The 16,985-nt window shown below is 43.3% G+C and overlaps 2 protein-coding genes across 2 annotated transcripts; one reads left to right on the top strand and one right to left on the bottom strand.

Moving 5' to 3' along the window:
- Positions 1–1,129: 1,129 nt before the first annotated feature.
- On the top strand, positions 1,130–2,064 carry LOC121298549 (mesogenin-1-like). Its single transcript, XM_041225675.1, has 2 exons — positions 1,130–1,714; positions 1,975–2,064. Exons 1-2 carry the CDS (start codon positions 1,130–1,132, stop codon positions 2,062–2,064), a joined length of 675 nt encoding a protein of 224 aa, XP_041081609.1.
- A 4,770-nt stretch (positions 2,065–6,834) lies between these two features.
- LOC121298625 (aminopeptidase Ey-like) lies at positions 6,835–16,699 on the bottom strand. Its single transcript, XM_041225752.1, has 20 exons — positions 15,834–16,699; positions 15,033–15,175; positions 14,494–14,630; positions 13,925–14,051; positions 13,453–13,607; positions 13,176–13,289; positions 12,864–13,007; positions 12,610–12,675; positions 12,244–12,309; positions 11,819–11,991; positions 11,501–11,577; positions 11,110–11,243; positions 10,483–10,538; positions 10,120–10,267; positions 9,649–9,740; positions 9,271–9,381; positions 8,892–9,059; positions 8,493–8,633; positions 8,052–8,133; positions 6,835–7,592 (listed from the first exon to the last, which is right to left on the bottom strand). Exons 1-20 carry the CDS (start codon positions 16,421–16,423, stop codon positions 7,440–7,442), a joined length of 2,877 nt encoding a protein of 958 aa, XP_041081686.1. The 5' UTR covers positions 16,424–16,699; the 3' UTR covers positions 6,835–7,439.
- Positions 16,700–16,985: the final 286 nt, after the last annotated feature.

Below are 16,985 nucleotides of genomic sequence, written 5' to 3'. Positions count from 1 at the left end.
AGACGAGGTGTGAAACACTGACACGCCTGCAGCACAGGACTCCGTGGAAATACTGCCCTCCAGATAGATAGGTCATGGATCGGCACGCACCGGTCTATTATTGTGCAAAGGTAAATAACAAACACTAAATAACTGCTCATCATGGGCTGTGATTGCCTTCACTCAATGCATTTCCCATTTACACAAACACCCATTCTATCAATCAGGCTGCCAGCCCATCTTAAATATATTCAAAAGCCATTGCTTGCTGTTCACTAGTATGTCCCGTTTTGTTTTTGCTCACCTGAAGAGGAGATTTTGAAAGCTAGTGTATATATGTTCAATACATTTTTAATATAAACACACCCTCTATCTACCTATAGAGCCATTGCTCACTGATTGCCATTATCTTCAGGGTATGAATTCATACTGTATTGTGATTGTTTCATTGCTATTAATAAGACACGTTGTAACTGTAATGTTCTTATTGATTTATCCAATGGGATTGCAAGTGTCACAGGGCAGGATAGGGTTATAATGTTTCTCCATGTGTTCCGGAAGGGGATGGTCATTCTGTAGCCCTGTCATTAAAGCCTGATTCACTGTTCGGCACCCTCCCTGCTGTTTAACCCATGGGTGACAATCTAATTTCCTATTGGACACAATCACATTGCTTCCTAATGCTCCTTAGCTACTCACATCCCTCTCTGAACTCCTGCTCTTTACAGCACTCAAGACATTACTCCCAATCAATGACAGCATCTTTCAAATCTTTCAAAGTGCACACTGACCATGTATATATAGGGAGCTCAGCAGCTTAACTACCCTGCCTGCATGCTGTATCTGTTTGCTGATCATTATTGCAGAGAAATGTGTTTCCACATTTTAAAAAGGGTAATGAATGTGGATTGAATCCCATCTCTCAGAGCTATGAATATATCTTGCTCTAGCTAAACCTCACACTTTGATTCTGGGAAACTCACTCCAGGGACCCCCTGCCTTCCCTGTGTTCTCTCCTCTGGTGCTTTGATGTCCTGATCCGGGCTGTGAAGGTATAACTTGGCACCTCTCAATCCTTGATAAATTGAGGAGCTGCACAGCTTCCCTCAGTATATCCACCAGCATTGCCAGTAACAGAGACACTGCAGCCATGAACTCCACTGTCTCTCAGCTCCTGCTCCAGAACCACAAGACAGTCCTGGACTGCGATGCTCTGCTTGAGCAAGACTGCGGCAGGTCAGACTCTGGCTACTACAGCGCCAGCGGCAGCCTCTCACCGGCCTCTTCCATCAACTCCTGCTGCCTTTCTCCTCCGTCTCTACAGTGTGGGGCGAGGCAGGAAGCCTATGACTGTGACACTTCCTTTGGCAGCCAGGTTAACCCACAAAAGAGCCTCCCGGTTCAGACCGAGAGAAGGTCCAGGTCCAAATACCCTGGGAAGAAGCGGCAGAGTGCCAGCGACAGAGAGAAGCTGAGGATGAGGGACCTGACCAAAGCTCTTCACCACCTGAGGACCTACCTGCCCCCTTCCGTGGCTCCGGTGGGACAGACCTTGACCAAAATCCAGACCCTTCGCCTGACCATCCACTACATCTCCCACCTGTCTGAGCTGCTGGAGCTGAACGAGGACGCCCCATCCCAGAGAAGAGGGACTGACAGATCCGAGGGACCCCAGGATGACATCCAGCTCCAGGACTGCTGGCATTTAAACCAGCCCCAGCAGCCTGATGGCAATGTGAGCATGGAGCCTGCAATGCCATGTCCTCTGCCTACACTTACAATGCAGTCATGGGAGGTATGTCAACACTAGAATAGCTCTGTTCCAAACTATTATTTGTAAAGCCTCTCATTGTTATATGTTTCAATTTGGAAGGCAAGGCAAGTTTTCATAAAGCATGCTGTCTGTAAATATGGACAAATATGAATTCATCTAGTATCATGCATATCTGAGTTATGAATGATTATTAATATTTTATTTTCTTTATGTCTTTGCAGAGTTACAACAGCAACAGTTGTCTCTTCACAGAAAGCGTGCCAGTGGAGTACTGGGTTCCAGAGCAGCAGTTTCATTCCGGAAGGTGTTGAGGACAAACTGTACATTATAAATATATAAAGAGAAATGTCCCTTGAATCCTGGGATACTTGTGCATCAATCTTAAGAAGAGTACTCTTCTCTAATTTATTCTCGTCATGTTTTTTTTTTTTTTTATTGCTGTGAATTATTTATTTGTTTTATTGCTCACTTATTGTATATTTGTAAATAAGATACATGTGTTTTTATGTTGATGATACAGATAAATAAAGGACTTAAAACATGCAATATATTGTCTGCATCAATACCAGCAGTGGAGATTAAAAAGACCATTCAAATTGAAAAGACTACTAACTACTAACCCCATAAATATACCCCCTACACCCAAACCTAACTTCTACAACAAACCTAATCTCTACACCTAAACCTAAACTCAACCCCTAAACCTTTACTTCAAAATTAAAGTACGTTTTACTATTATTTCATCACGGCTTTTTAGCGCCCTCTAGCGGCTACTACACCCGACGTCCATTAAAGCGCTTGGTCCGATCTGCTTTACCTGTTAGGAGGCTTGTCGGTACCTCCTGGCCCAGTCCTATGCGAGGATTTTTGTTTGATAACGTCCCATTCAATCTATTGATCTCTCTCAGTCAGATCGGCTGGCTGTTCATTAACTTCATGCCCAATTCACTATGTCAAGATTACACAGTAGTTACAACGTGACGTCTCTGTCAATGTCACGGATATTTCTACCGATTACACAAGAGGCCTTATCTATCACAGCCCCCTTCGGACGGCACTTCGTTAATGTTAAAAACAGCTGCAGTTTAACCTCAGTGTATTATCACATTGAATCGGGACTGATAGTGATCGAGCGGTTGAACTGCGCTTCTAGTTTCTTTGCACTGAAGTCTTGCAGCTGTGTTCTACTTCAGAGGAAGCTATCCGAAGCACTTGTCTTCTTGACCTAGTGACTCTTACGATGGATGTAGTGTATGATGTACGAGCGCTTTTGAAGTTCTAGATGAATATATGGTTATTGCAGCTGAATGCCAGTTCCAGTGCACAATGCAGTGTCTTTAACGTCCTTCTGAAGTGTCCTTTCCATTTTAGTTGAACTGGAGCGTTCTGATCCTTTGATGGCACTGCAGCCACACACACACTCACATATCGATTTCAAATGTGTCTAGTTTATTTCAGAAAAGGATAATTAGGGTTAAAACACACCGAGTCACCTTTACAGGTATGTGCCAATTTAAAACGTCAACTGACTTCTAAAGACTTCACGCAAACAAACCTCCCGAGGGGTGGAAAGGAAGACGGGGAAGAACCCCAGGTAACTGACACTTAAAGTCCTTTGATTTCCAGCTTCAGCAAACAAATGAAGCCCATTAGCTCAGCAGAGGCGCTCCACAAACATAATGCATTTCACATCTTCAGTGATATTTGATTTTAAATTTACTAAAAACAGCACTCTATAGACAATTTGAACAACGTCTAGGTGTCTGCTTGTACATGCTGTTGTGAATAACTTATATATATATATATATATATATATATATATATATATATATATATATATATATACAGGCTCCCTCTGAGTACAACATATCAAAACGTTGGGCAGCTGGCTCTTCGAGTTAAAAAAAAATAAATATATATATATATATATATATATATATATATATATATATATATATATATATATATATATAGGTTGGCACACAGCCTCAGAGAGCTGTCTTGGGCCCCAGGGAAGAATTGGTATGTAAAAATGCATATTAACATGCTTTAGTGCGCCCATAGTAATTTAATACGAAGTTCCTTTTTCAGACTGCAGTCCGTGTATCCAGGCCAGTTGAGAAAGGATCTTACAGACGCAGCTGAATTCATAGAGGCATTAACAATGCAGTCGTACCTGTAATCAGCGCTCTCTCTGTTATTCGTTATCTCTGGTGTAGATATTAACAAGCATGAATTGCGTTTTCTCTTTCACAAGGCTAGTTATTGTTTATCTGATATTGTATCACATGATAATTTAGGTGTCATTTACATGTCTGTTGAAGACAGTTTGTTCAGACTTGTTTGACAATGCAATAAACTGTAGTTAATAATGTACATACAAGCTACACAATAGTGTAATAAAGGGATGCTTCTAACTGGGCGTTGTTCAGTGCCTGTATAGTATATATTGTGTACAAGGTTTAACTGCTCTGTGTTTAAAAGCAGCGTGTCTGGTCACAAGAAGCACTTTTAAAAACTGACCTGTGATGCTGCTGCTGTTGAGAGGGAGTGGATCAGCTCAGCTATGACTGGATATGCTTTTACTGTATTTGCAGTGTTTTTAACAGTGTCAGCCAGTTTAACACTACAGTACTCACACCGTTTAAACGACAGGCACTCCCACGACTTTATGAAAACATTTCCCTGAAATCTGCTGACGTAAATGCAGCTGTTATTAATACAATCAGACAGAGCTACAGACTGCTTGATCTACACAGAGCTGGGCTGCCTCAAAATAACACACATGAGGAACGTTAGGCCTGTTTTCAGTTGCATAACCAGGGGGAGACCTATAATGCTACATTGTGTGAATCTGCAGAAATGACCTGTACAGTGCAGGACTCTGAGCACACATTACCTGTACAGTACAGGACTCTCTGAACACACATTACCTGTACAGTACAGGACTCTCTGAGCACACATTACCTGTACAGCACAGGACTCTCTGAACACACATTACCTGTACAGCACAGGACTCTCTGAACACACATTACCTGTACAGTACAGGACTCTCTGAACACACATTACCTGTACAGTACAGGACTCTCTGAGCACACATTACCTGTACAGTACAGGACTCTCTGAAAACACATTACCTGTACAGCACAGGACTCTCTGAGCACACATTACCTGTACAGTACAGGACTCTCTGAGCACACATTACCTGTACAGTACAGGACTCTCTGAGCACACATTACCTGTACAGTACAGGACTCTCTGAGCACACATTACCTGTACAGTACAGGACTCTCTGAGCACACATTACCTGTACAGTACAGGACTCTCTGAGCACACATTACCTGTACAGTACAGGACTCTCTGAGCACACATTACCTGTACAGTACAGGACTCTCTGAACACACATTACCTGTACAGTACAGGACTCTCTGAGCACACATTACCTGTACAGCACAGGACTCTCTGAAAACACATTACCTGTACAGTACAGGACTCTCTGAGCACACATTACCTGTACAGTACAGGACTCTCTGAGCACACATTACCTGTACAGTACAGGACTCTCTGAGCACACATTACCTGTACAGTACAGGACTCTCTGAGCACACATTACCTGTACAGTACAGGACTCTCTGAGCACACATTACCTGTACAGTACAGGACTCTCTGAGCACACATTACCTGTACAGTACAGGACTCTCTGAGCACACATTACCTGTACAGTACAGGACTCTCTGAGCACACATTACCTGTACAGTACAGGACTCTCTGAGCACACATTACCTGTACAGCACAGGACTCTCTGAACACACATTACCTGTACAGTACAGGACTCTCTGAACACACATTACCTGTACAGTACAGGACTCTCTGAGCACACATTACCTGTACAGTACAGGACTCTCTGAACACACATTACCTGTACAGTACAGGACTCTCTGAAAACACATTACCTGTACAGCACAGGACTCTCTGAACACACATTACCTGTACAGTACAGGACTCTCTGAACACACATTACCTGTACAGTACAGGACTCTCTGAGCACACATTACCTGTACAGTACAGGACTCTCTGAACACACATTACCTGTACAGTACAGGACTCTCTGAAAACACATTACCTGTACAGTACAGGACTCTCTGAACACACATTACCTGTACAGCACAGGACTCTCTGAACACACATTACCTGTACAGTACAGGACTCTCTGAACACACATTACCTGTACAGCACAGGACTCTCTGAACACACATTACCTGTACAGTACAGGACTCTCTGAGCACACATTACCTGTACAGTACAGGACTCTCTGAACACACATTACCTGTACAGCACAGGACTCTCTGAACACACATTACCTGTACAGTACAGGACTCTCTGAGCACACATTACCTGTACAGTACAGGACTCTCTGAACACACATTACCTGTACAGTACAGGACTCTCTGAGCACACATTACCTGTACAGTACAGGACTCTCTGAGCACACATTACCTGTACAGTACAGGACTCTCTGAGCACACATTACCTGTACAGTACAGGACTCTCTGAGCACACATTACCTGTACAGCACAGGACTCTCTGAGCACACATTGCCTGTACAGTACAGGACTCTCTGAGCACACATTACCTGTACAGCACATGACTCTCTGAACACACATTGCCTGTACAGTACAGGACTCTCTGAGCACACATTACCTCATAGCAGTTTAAATGTTTATTATGTGCTTTATTGCAGATTCAGTGCAAAACAACTTTCACACATTGTTTAGTTTACAAAACACAAATATAATCAATATGTACTTTAATAGAACAAATATATTCTTAATATTCCTAATAATCCTGTTGACTCTAAATTCTTGTTCCTTTTTTAGGAACTTAAACCCTAGTTATAAAAAGTCACATGGCAAAAGCCTCAGATTTCTAGAGCATTTTTCTGTTCTATTTACATCTAAAAACAGTAGGATCAGTAGAAATTTGGGAAGATGAAGTGGAAGGAGTGTGTTTATTAACCACTTGCCTATGTAGCCTATGTATTGCCTATGTATCTGTTATATCTCCAACAAGCACAATTATACTGCCGGTACAGGACTCCGTTTTAATATTGTTCATTGTGCATTAGAAAGCATGCAGAAATAAGCTGGGGAGGGAACTATCCAGCATTGCCGCTGGGAAGCCAGCAGCTACTGCAGCCTGCATCAGGTGCAAACAGAGCAGGGAGCCAGCAGCTACTGCAGCCTGCATCAGGTGCAGACAGAGCAGGGAGCCAGCAGCTACTGCAGCCTGCATCAGGTGCAGACAGAGCAGGGAGCCCAACAGCAGCCCTGTGAGGGGAAGGTTTCCAGGCTGTTTGTGGGGAAGCTTGGAGTGGGTTATGAAAAATATTTCACAGATTAATAAAGACCATCTTTCTTTCTTTCTTTCTTTCTTTCTTTCTTTCTTTCTTTCTTTCTTTCTTTCTTTCTTTCTTTCTTTCTTTCTTTCTTTCTGTCATTCTTCATCACTTATAAAAGGTTACTGCAGTAAATCCATTGCAAAGTCAGTGAAAGTATAGAAAAGCATGGGTAAATCAATGGGAATTGTTGTGAAGCACAGCAAGTGCTTAGCGAAAGCACAGGAAGAGTGTAGTAAACTGCACGATAACAGGGTAAATGTTCTCTTTAATCTCTCTCTCTCTCTCTCGCTAAAGAGATTCCCTCTTAAACCAGTCCAGCACAGAGGCTTTGTTTTCACTCTGCCACTTGATGTTGGCCCGGGTCCTCTCTAAAGCCTGTTCCAGTGCCCGCGTGCCCGAGCCGAACCCAACCTCGGCGTTATCCTTCTGGAACTGCTCCAGCTGTTTGGGAACACAGAGGGAAGGGGAGAGATGAGCGGCATGACCAGGACCCTGGACCTGGAACTGGCACTCAATTAAACAACAATTAGAGCTAATCATTGCAATAAATAAACGCTTCTATTTTAAGGTTAAAGTCTGTCTGGCTGATCTTGTTCAGTTAAATCTCTGTTCCTTTCTGTAGAGTAAAGCAATCCACTGAAAACAACTCTATCTGCCCTGTTTCCTGACTGCAAAGTGAGGAAGTCACAGTGGGTGCAAACCCTGACTCCACCACCGAGTGGCAGCAGAGCACAGCTTTGAGTCTGCAGAATGAGGGGAGAGCATGGTGAGGGTTGAGCAGTACAGTGTACAATCTGGACAGGGTCTGACTCAGGGATTGTAACCATACCTGATATATAATACATCACATGGGTCCCTTTGTCATAAGTGCACTTCTTCTGATTTCATATTAGCACTTACCTGTTTGAGCTCAAACTCCGAGGAGAACCTCTGCGTCACTCCGTTTATAAGATTTGAAAAGGAGAAGGAGCCTCCGCCGTACCTGAGGCAAGATAAAATGTATTGAAAATCACCCCCTCCTTGAATTGCAGGAACCCTTCTCACTTGTTTTTAATAATCTTCACTCCGTGGTGCAGCGTTTACACGGCAGGGACGGAAACAAGACTCCCACTGCACAGCAGTTTGATCCAGTCCTGGCTTTGCTAGGAGTTTAATAGGACACATCTGAGCTTGTTACATATACACACTGCAGCTAATCAAGTTCACAGTAAAACCTGGAATGAGTGAAACTGCTATGTAATGGGAGTCTTATTCCCACCCCTGCACTGTAAATACATGTTGGCTCAGCTAAGCAGCACACATCTAACACAGAGGGGGTGGTAAAGACAAAGCCATACTCACTGGTTGTAGATAGTCTGCCACTGAGATCGAATAAAGTCCCAGGCCAGTGACTGGCCCACGACGTTGCCGGCAATGTAGACGATAGTTGAAGTGGCATCCTGCTTTCTGATTTTGTCTGCCTGCAGAGAATACTCCAGATACCTACAGCAGGGGGGGAACGAGCAGCAAAGAAAAAGGACAGTTTGTTACATCGGCCAGGAAGACGTGTACCTCATATATATCTCTGCTACTGTTTTGGAGAGATGACAAGCGGTAGATCCTTGTTTCTTCTCAAAGCTAAGAGCGCTTAACTTGATATTAAGTCACCTGTGCTTGTGCTAAAGGACTCTGCTTCGACACTCAGCACTGAATTTGTCAGCTGCTGGGCTGCTTGCTGGGCTGGTCTCGAGTCTGTCTCACCTGTTCAAGATCCAGGGTTGGGTAGCGCAGGACAGGGCTGACCTCAGCTTGTCAGCCTCGGTAGCGATAGTGGCGTTCTTGAACATCTCCCAGCCGAAGTCCCACTCAGCTGCCCCTCCTGTGGAGATGGCACTGCAGTAGATGCTGGTTCTCAGGTTTGGCTGGATCCTGATAGAGTTAGAACAATACAGAACGTTATCTTGTATTAAGATCAGGGGTTTTGTTTTATTAAGGATCTAAACAGCAGATGCTGCATTTATTGTATTGCATGTGTTGAAGTTATCAAGGTGTAAGGGGGGATTATACAGGGTTAAAGGGATTTTAGATCATCAGTAAGGGTGCATTTGAAATGAGTATGAAAGTTCTGCTCAGTACATACGGGTTGACACTGGGGTTGTCCATCCATTCCTGGTAGAGGCTGGATGCCAGCTCTTGACACTTCTTCACACCGTTCTTGCAGGCAACACTTACAGCATTGATCTGGTTGTACCTGTATCCATGCAGACAGAGCAGTGGTTATCCCTGGCTCCAGAACCACAGGGCTTTACATTACCATCATCATCATAATAATAACATGTCAAAGATAGGATTCCCAGCCAGTGTTGGGATTTCAGCTTGAGCATACTGGGGCGAAAATATTTCAAATTGAGAAATAAAATGCATAACTTCAATCTGAACCTTGCATAGATCTCATCTATCAACTATTTCTAACAGTGTTTTTAATCAGAGAAGCACGCAAGCAAAACACATGGCTTACTGTTCAGTGTGTCCAGGGGGTAGCACTGTCCAGTTGGCAGTGATGACTTCATAATAGTCAAACAGAGGGGTCACTTGCTTCCTGAGGTAGGCCTAAAGAAGAGAGGGTTGGATTGGAATGAAAATGATGTGATATCTTTCTGCGTTCTGGTTTTGGACAGGACATCACGGGTCTCTTTCTGTGTTCTGGTTTTGGATGGGACATCACGTGTCCCTTTCCTTTACCCCTTGCCTCTAGACTGGACCATTTCTATCGCAATGCATGCATACACAGATTAACCTTGCAATAACAAAACAACTCTTAAGCATACAAGTGCAACCTGCCTAATAGAAGCATTGACTGTTGATTGTTTGCATGCCCTCAAAGCTCTGCCCTGTTACTCTAATCTTTCTGCAGCAGTCTTGCTATATTGCTGCATGCTTGCAGAGGTCTTACAGTGTAACTATAGGCAGCTTTGTGAAGGTGACTCACCTGCATGGGTCCATTCACCTCAGTGCGATCGAACATGAGGGAGAAGTACCCCAGATTGTCTATAGACGACTCCCAAGGCATGTACTCTGTGTCTTTGGAGAGGTACTTGGTGGTGTCCAGAGCCAGTGTGGTCGGGATATACCTTGCTCTTTAAGAATGAGAAGAAAGACAACCGTTGTGATTGTTTTCACCCTTATTACTGCATGTATCCATGATGATTCCAATGACTAGATTAAGATACACCGCAGTATAACACTCATCAGTAAATTAGTTTCAGCGATTGTTGAATCACAGGCCAGTCTCCAAACAGAATGATCCCATTGTGCAGGTCGCCTGGGTTACCATGAATCTATGAAGACCTACCTGGCCAGATTGAAGGCATCGTCAATCAGCTGGGCTCTGTTAATGACAGGGATCACCTGAAGAGAGAACAAGCAGGGAAGTGCTCAGGATACAACTGATGCCATTCATTGCAGCTCTGTGGATTATAGCTCGGCTAAATGGGAGGTTGTACAGCTCTACTAGTCTACGCTCTGGGGTAGATACAGATATCTATGTTATTTTAGCATTGTAATTCTGACCTGCTATGTCGTGTACTCTGTGTTGCAAATGTATGGATGGCATTTGCCTGTGTGGTAGTGAAAGGGTTAAATGGGGAGTTATGGGTGCATTCTGGGAGCTGCAGGCACTAAGGGCTTGAGAGTTGTAGTTCTCGCTCTCTAAAAATGGCCACCTGCAGAGAGGTACCGTTTAAATTTCTTTACTTTAAAAAATACTTAAAATGCTGGATTAACAATCATTTTAAATACTTAACTTTCATTTGGTGTTGTATATTACTAATTGTTGACTATTAAAATAAAGTGTATTATTTGACATTAAGTTTATTTTACAGATGTTTTTGTAAATTTGTAAAGAGGATTATATGAATGAAGCACCTTGTATGATCACTGAACCACATTTTCAATGAAAAGCCACACTGAAGGCACTCACAATATGATTTGTTTCCATCTGATGAAGAAGCCTGTTCCAGTTCTCTTTGTCGTAGTTAACCCTAAAATATCCGGTGCAATTGATGTTGGCCAGCAACCATTCAACTCCAACGGTCTTCATGTTAGCATTAGTGTCTGTTTAAAAAATAAAGAATATGAATAACCTCAGAACATTCATGCACCAAACAGGAAACCCCATTAGCAGGCACTACTACCTCATGGAAGAAGATGGCAGCACATTCAAATTGAAGGCCTTGATTTTTCAAACAGGAAACTGAAGTCATTTAAACTTACGATAGGAGATTAGTTACCAGACACTTTTGGTATGGTAAGACCACGGACAGAAACACAGATTGGAGAGTGGATAATACAAGTAAACAAAGTGTCCATACCTGTGGTTTTGTCCAGCCAGTACTGAGGTTGTGCATTTCCTAACTTCGTCCAGCTAATTGGGACATACCAGATGTAGCTGTGAGCCAGGAAGATCATGGTTACTTGAATTGGACAATACTGTTCCATTGGGAATGCTGGAATAAAATGCATGGAATAGCCAACCAGGTGAAGTAGTGGGATCTAAAACACTGGGAACATTTAAAAAAAAGACCCCCCCCCCCCAGGGGAGAATAGTGTGCTAACAGGGGATGAGCCTTGGTGGGCTCAGTGATATTTTCTCGTTCCCAAGCGTCAGTTGAACGGCACAGACAACTTACTTGAATGGTGAGGTCCTGTTGACGACCGAATCGGGGTCCACAAGAAAGTGATTCTGGGTGACGAGACCGGTCGTGGTGTTGATGGTTACAACAGGGAACCCCATCTGAAGTGTCCATCTGTTCATGATGTCTGCCACTTTGTGTGGCAGAACTATCGTCGAACTTTCCACTGCCTGGTAATGATGAACACAAGAAAGAGTTCAGTCAGGTCCACAGTATCACAGTAACGGGGCGTCAATAACAGGTTAGCGTTTACCCTCCTTTATCAGTAGACTAAAATATAGAACTATCCTTGCATCCAGTCCTGTATTTCCACTTGTCTGTCTCAAGTTTTTCTTTTTATTCTCAGAATAAGGTTGATAATAAGGTAAGATGATTCAGAATGAAAACGGTGGACTTTGAGGGGACCCTGTATGAAAACTTACCATCTGCAGGTGAGCCCAGAGGTCCTGGTACACGGTGTTGCTATACTGGAACTCTTTCAGGTACGTCTGGAAAGAGAAATTGTTTTTGTTGTTTAGAAATAGTTCCCTCTCTCACACATATCTACACACATGTATTTGCTGGCTGAGCCGCATGCATCACAGTCCAAAGGATCATTTCAAACTCCTGCTCTGTTAGTCTCAGGTGCGCTCAGACGAGTTTGTAAGAACAAGGATGACTGTTTAAGAATCTGCTGCTGTTAGCACACAGCATGGGCAGGGTGGGCTGCAGTAACACATAGCAGTGCCATTGTTTCAGTTTCTATAAAGGGAATGCTGTTGTCTGGGCTGTGATACAAGTCGACTCACTCGAAGTCCCTCAACAAATACGTCTTCTGTTAGGAATTCAGAAAGCATCCTCAACACTGAAGCTCCCTGAGAAAGAAAAAAAAAGAAAAAAAGGAAATTAGATTGAGCTGATTGTGCCTTTCCTTCCAAATGGAAGGAAACCTTTAATTTTCATTTGTCCAAATGAAACATTGAATACACAGAGCATCATTGGGTGACCTGGAGGTCAATCGTTGAAATCTCTGACTGTTTTGAAAGAGCGTCCCATGCTGTACCTTGCTGTAGGAGATGGAGTCGAAAAGCTCGCTGATCTCTGCAGGGGTGTTGATCTCATCCTCCCGAGAGCTCAGAGGGTGCGAGGAGGCGAGGGCGTCCACTGCAAACACCCTGTGCACATCGTTGAGCACAATCAGGTCTTTCTGAAAGCACAACAAGAGGAAAGGACCATGTGCCTCTGAGAGCAAGGAGGTTTGGAGAACACTGAGAAGAAACCACTCCCTGATCCACAGGGCTATCATTGCAGATCAGGAGCTTGTGAATCCATTAATCAATACTCTAATAAATGGGCAGAGGAATAAATAACGTACAATGTTCCAGCTGGGCTCTGCATAATCAGCTCCAAGATATTCAACGTAGGAAGCGAACCCTTCATTCAGCCACAGATCGTTCCACCAGCGCACTGTCACCAGGTTTCCAAACCACTGGGGACGAAGAAGAAAACAACGTGCACATGCATAATATTCAGTTCAGGACTGCTGTTGGCTTCTTTAGCAACAAGGAGAGAATATCAAAGGGGATTTTATTCAGGAAACCTCACTTTGTACGCAGTCTAAGTGCAGAAAGTGTCAGCAAGGCTGTATTTACCTGGTGGGCTAGTTCATGAGCGATTACAGTCACAATCCTCTCCTTGTTACTGGTGGAGGAGATGTGTGGGTCATACAGCAGAGCGGTCTCGCGGTACGTGATCAGACCCCAGTTCTCCATGGCCCCGGCATTGAAGTCTGGTAGAGCTATCTGGTCTAAAAGTTAGGAAGTGAAAACAAAGGGAAACACAAACAAGCAGCATTGTAACTTCAGTCATGATATCCTGTATAACGTGTCCTCTAGTAAAAGCATAGCAAAGTGTAATAAAGCACAGTGAAAGCATGGTAAAGCATAGGGTAAGCATTGGAAAGCCAGGTAAAAAATACTGAAAAACATGGCAAACCATGGTAGTCTATGGTAAACACATAATCAAAAGCACATGAATTCTGAAGTGAATGTTAAGGCAGTTTGGCCAGTACACCATATCTTATTACTTACACAGACGATGTGTTGCATGCTGTATGTGGCTTACCTGATTTCGGCAGGGGGTATGTTGTATTGTAATAGGATTCAAAGTACTTCAGGATGGGCCCTGTAACATTCATTGCATAGTCTCCCTGTCTCTCGTTGATGGCTTTTTGGCGAGCCCAGATTCGTATCTGAAAAGCAAGCAAGATGGAATGACTATTCAGGGGCCCATTGTTTGTGTTATTATAATACTGACATCACCTAACTGAGAGGACTCAATAATACCATGACTGCTCTGTTTTCAAACCAAGCCTTATAGACTGCAATGACATTGTGGGGCTATGCTGTGACATGAAAGCATTACAGATGCTATAAACAGCAACAGACTGCTGCAGTGAATCCAAGATAACACAACTGAGATTACAGCATGTATCACTAAGGGCCCTGATTGGGCTGGATGGATATCAAGCAGACAGATGTTTCAACAAGGATCTTCTTCAGTGTACACAATTATCTACATTACTTGACTTTCTTTTAGTTTTTCCTAAGGATTCAGATGTGTTTAAAAGTTATGGATAACTGTTGCATGTTTTTTAACTAGCAAGGAGTCAAAGTTAATTGATAAATAGTTACCAAGACGTTGTCTGACATGCTTTTTATGAACTTAAAGTCAGAGACTATAAACGCTAGCAGGTAGGTTGACATTTTTGCAGTTGGTTGAAACGTAGTGATGTTCATTAACTTCCCTTTGAGAATCTCCTGCGTCGTCGCTGCAAGCAAGAAATACATGAGGAGATATAAGCACCGGGAAAAAGATACCACACCAGTTAGATATAGGATACAGCATTTCAGGGAGGATGCATCGAGTGAGGAATAATACCATGGAAATGAGGAACATTCACATGGGGAGTTCAGCGGACGTGTCCTCCAGTTATGACATCACCACATGGAATGCAATTCCCTAGTCTTGGCTATTATATGTAGAGATCATTTCTGAGATGCATTTTTAATACATAATTGATATAACGTGAATATATTATTAGAAAGTGCAGTGGCAGAGAGCTGGATTATTTTACTCAAGTTCTTCAATTGAGGATGCGAGTCACTCACTAAACTATATAACACCAGCCAGTTACTATACTCTGTGCAAGATACCTGGGATGAACCCTTACCCTGCACGGGGCTGTTTGACAGGGCCACACGATCGGGATCATGGATCAGGGTGATATTGAAACGGGCTTTCATGGCTGGTTCATCGAAGCAGGGGAAAGATTTCCTTGCATCTGTGGCCTGCATCTGCGTGGTGGCGACAATTCTGGAGGAAAAAAAAGAAACAGATAGATGAGAATGATTTTTATAAATCACGGCTGGTCTGTAACAATAGCTGAATCTGTACTGGTAAGCACAGACAGCATGTGCAAATATACCATAAGAGTCTTTCTAAATCAACACCGCATTTCAAGTCCTGTATATTCCAGTGCAGTCATGTAGAGTGCATTCAATAGTTACAGTTCACATCTGTTGTTGATAACCGTGTTGCTTAGAAAACCTCTCTGGGTTGTGAACCGCCCCACACAGGCACTCATACTGAAATGACCTGTCATGATAAAGTAAGGAAGGGGATCCCTCGGGCAGAACTAATGACACACAGCCCTATGAGTAAAGTACACTGTATGAAATACTAAACTGGACGTGCGTCTGCTTGTTCAAATAATCAAAGTGTCCGCAGTTGTTTGGGTTCAAGTCCTAGTACGATACCTATAACCCTAACACATAGCTCAGGGTCTGAGTCACACATTTAGTGTGCCCACATTGAAGGGTTCAACCAAAACAGCAGCGAGGCTAAATCCGATCCTGCCCAGTCTCTCTTACCAGCATTAAGAGATGACATCTGCCAGTGTTGGCATACAAGCTTAACATGAAAACATTTTCAATACATTAAAGTATTACATAGATTAGAAAAGCGCTCTTACTTCTTGACTCCATCCTCCATGTATTCACTCCTATAGAAGCCAGCTAAGTCATCGGCCAGCTCTCCAACAAATTTGGTGGACAGCGAGTAGGTCTTCCCAGCTTCCAGGTTGCTTTGAAGCTGGATCACCAGGAACTCAGTCGCTTTCTCCATCCAGCTATTAGTAATGGCTGGTGGAGTGGAGCCAGCAGATCCATACAGTTCCGCTGGAGCTGTCAAGTTCAGCTTTTTGCTGTGAATCAGAATAAGGTTGGTCGCCTTCACGCACTCAAAGATGACGACGGACTTCCCAGTGAAGGTGTAAAGGCCTTCTGTAGGTGTCAAACGAGGCCAGAGCTCTACAGAATATTCTAGTGGCTTCAAGCTGTCCGGTAGCCTGACCCTGTTCCAGGGGTTCTGGGGAGGTGAAGTGGTGCTGGAGGGTTTCGTGGGTGCCGTGCTGGATGGTTTCGTGGGTGTCACACTCTCTATGTTCTTGGCTTTTTCATCGGAGTAGACCACCGCCAAGGCAATGATGGTGGCTATAGAGGCGGCTGCCAGCAAGATGCCTACAACAGCCAAGGTCTTGCTAATGTAGAACCCTTTCCCCATGTCTGAGACAAGACTCTAACAAGACTCTAACAAGACTCGTGGGTAAGAGGCTGATCCCTGATCTGAGGGGCTTTTTATCCCTTCACTGTCGCTGTATTGAGTTAATGGATGATGTATTAACTTGCAGAGGCTGCTGGAGAGAGAGAGAGAGATGGGGTTGACGTTCACTTGGATCCAGCAGGGTCAACAGTTTTCATACACTCTGAACCGTCCTCTTTCTCTCCAGCCAATCGTCCCAGGTGAGGTGAATGGAAAGCACAGTCCCTTTACCAAGCCCTGTTTCAGAAAAGTTTTGATTAATGATAATGATAATTTTTGTATTTATTATTAATATTATTGTTTGGTTATGTTTTTTAATAAGAAGTGTGGTTTCATAATAGGTGTACAATTTAATATAACAGTTGCTGATGGTCAATAAAATATCTTTGAATTATTAACAAGAAGATAGTAGAGCTTTAAGGGCTCATAAAAGAAGACAGAGTTGTTAATTTACCCAGAGACTCAAGAGCAATATTGAAAAGAACAGGTAATAAAGATAGCAGTAGTTTGTGAATATGTTTTC

The sequence above is a fragment of the Polyodon spathula genome, chromosome 24, assembly GCF_017654505.1.
Source record: "Polyodon spathula isolate WHYD16114869_AA chromosome 24, ASM1765450v1, whole genome shotgun sequence".
NCBI lineage: Eukaryota > Metazoa > Chordata > Actinopteri > Acipenseriformes > Polyodontidae > Polyodon > Polyodon spathula.
This window is presented reverse-complemented; position numbering and strand designations above follow the sequence as displayed.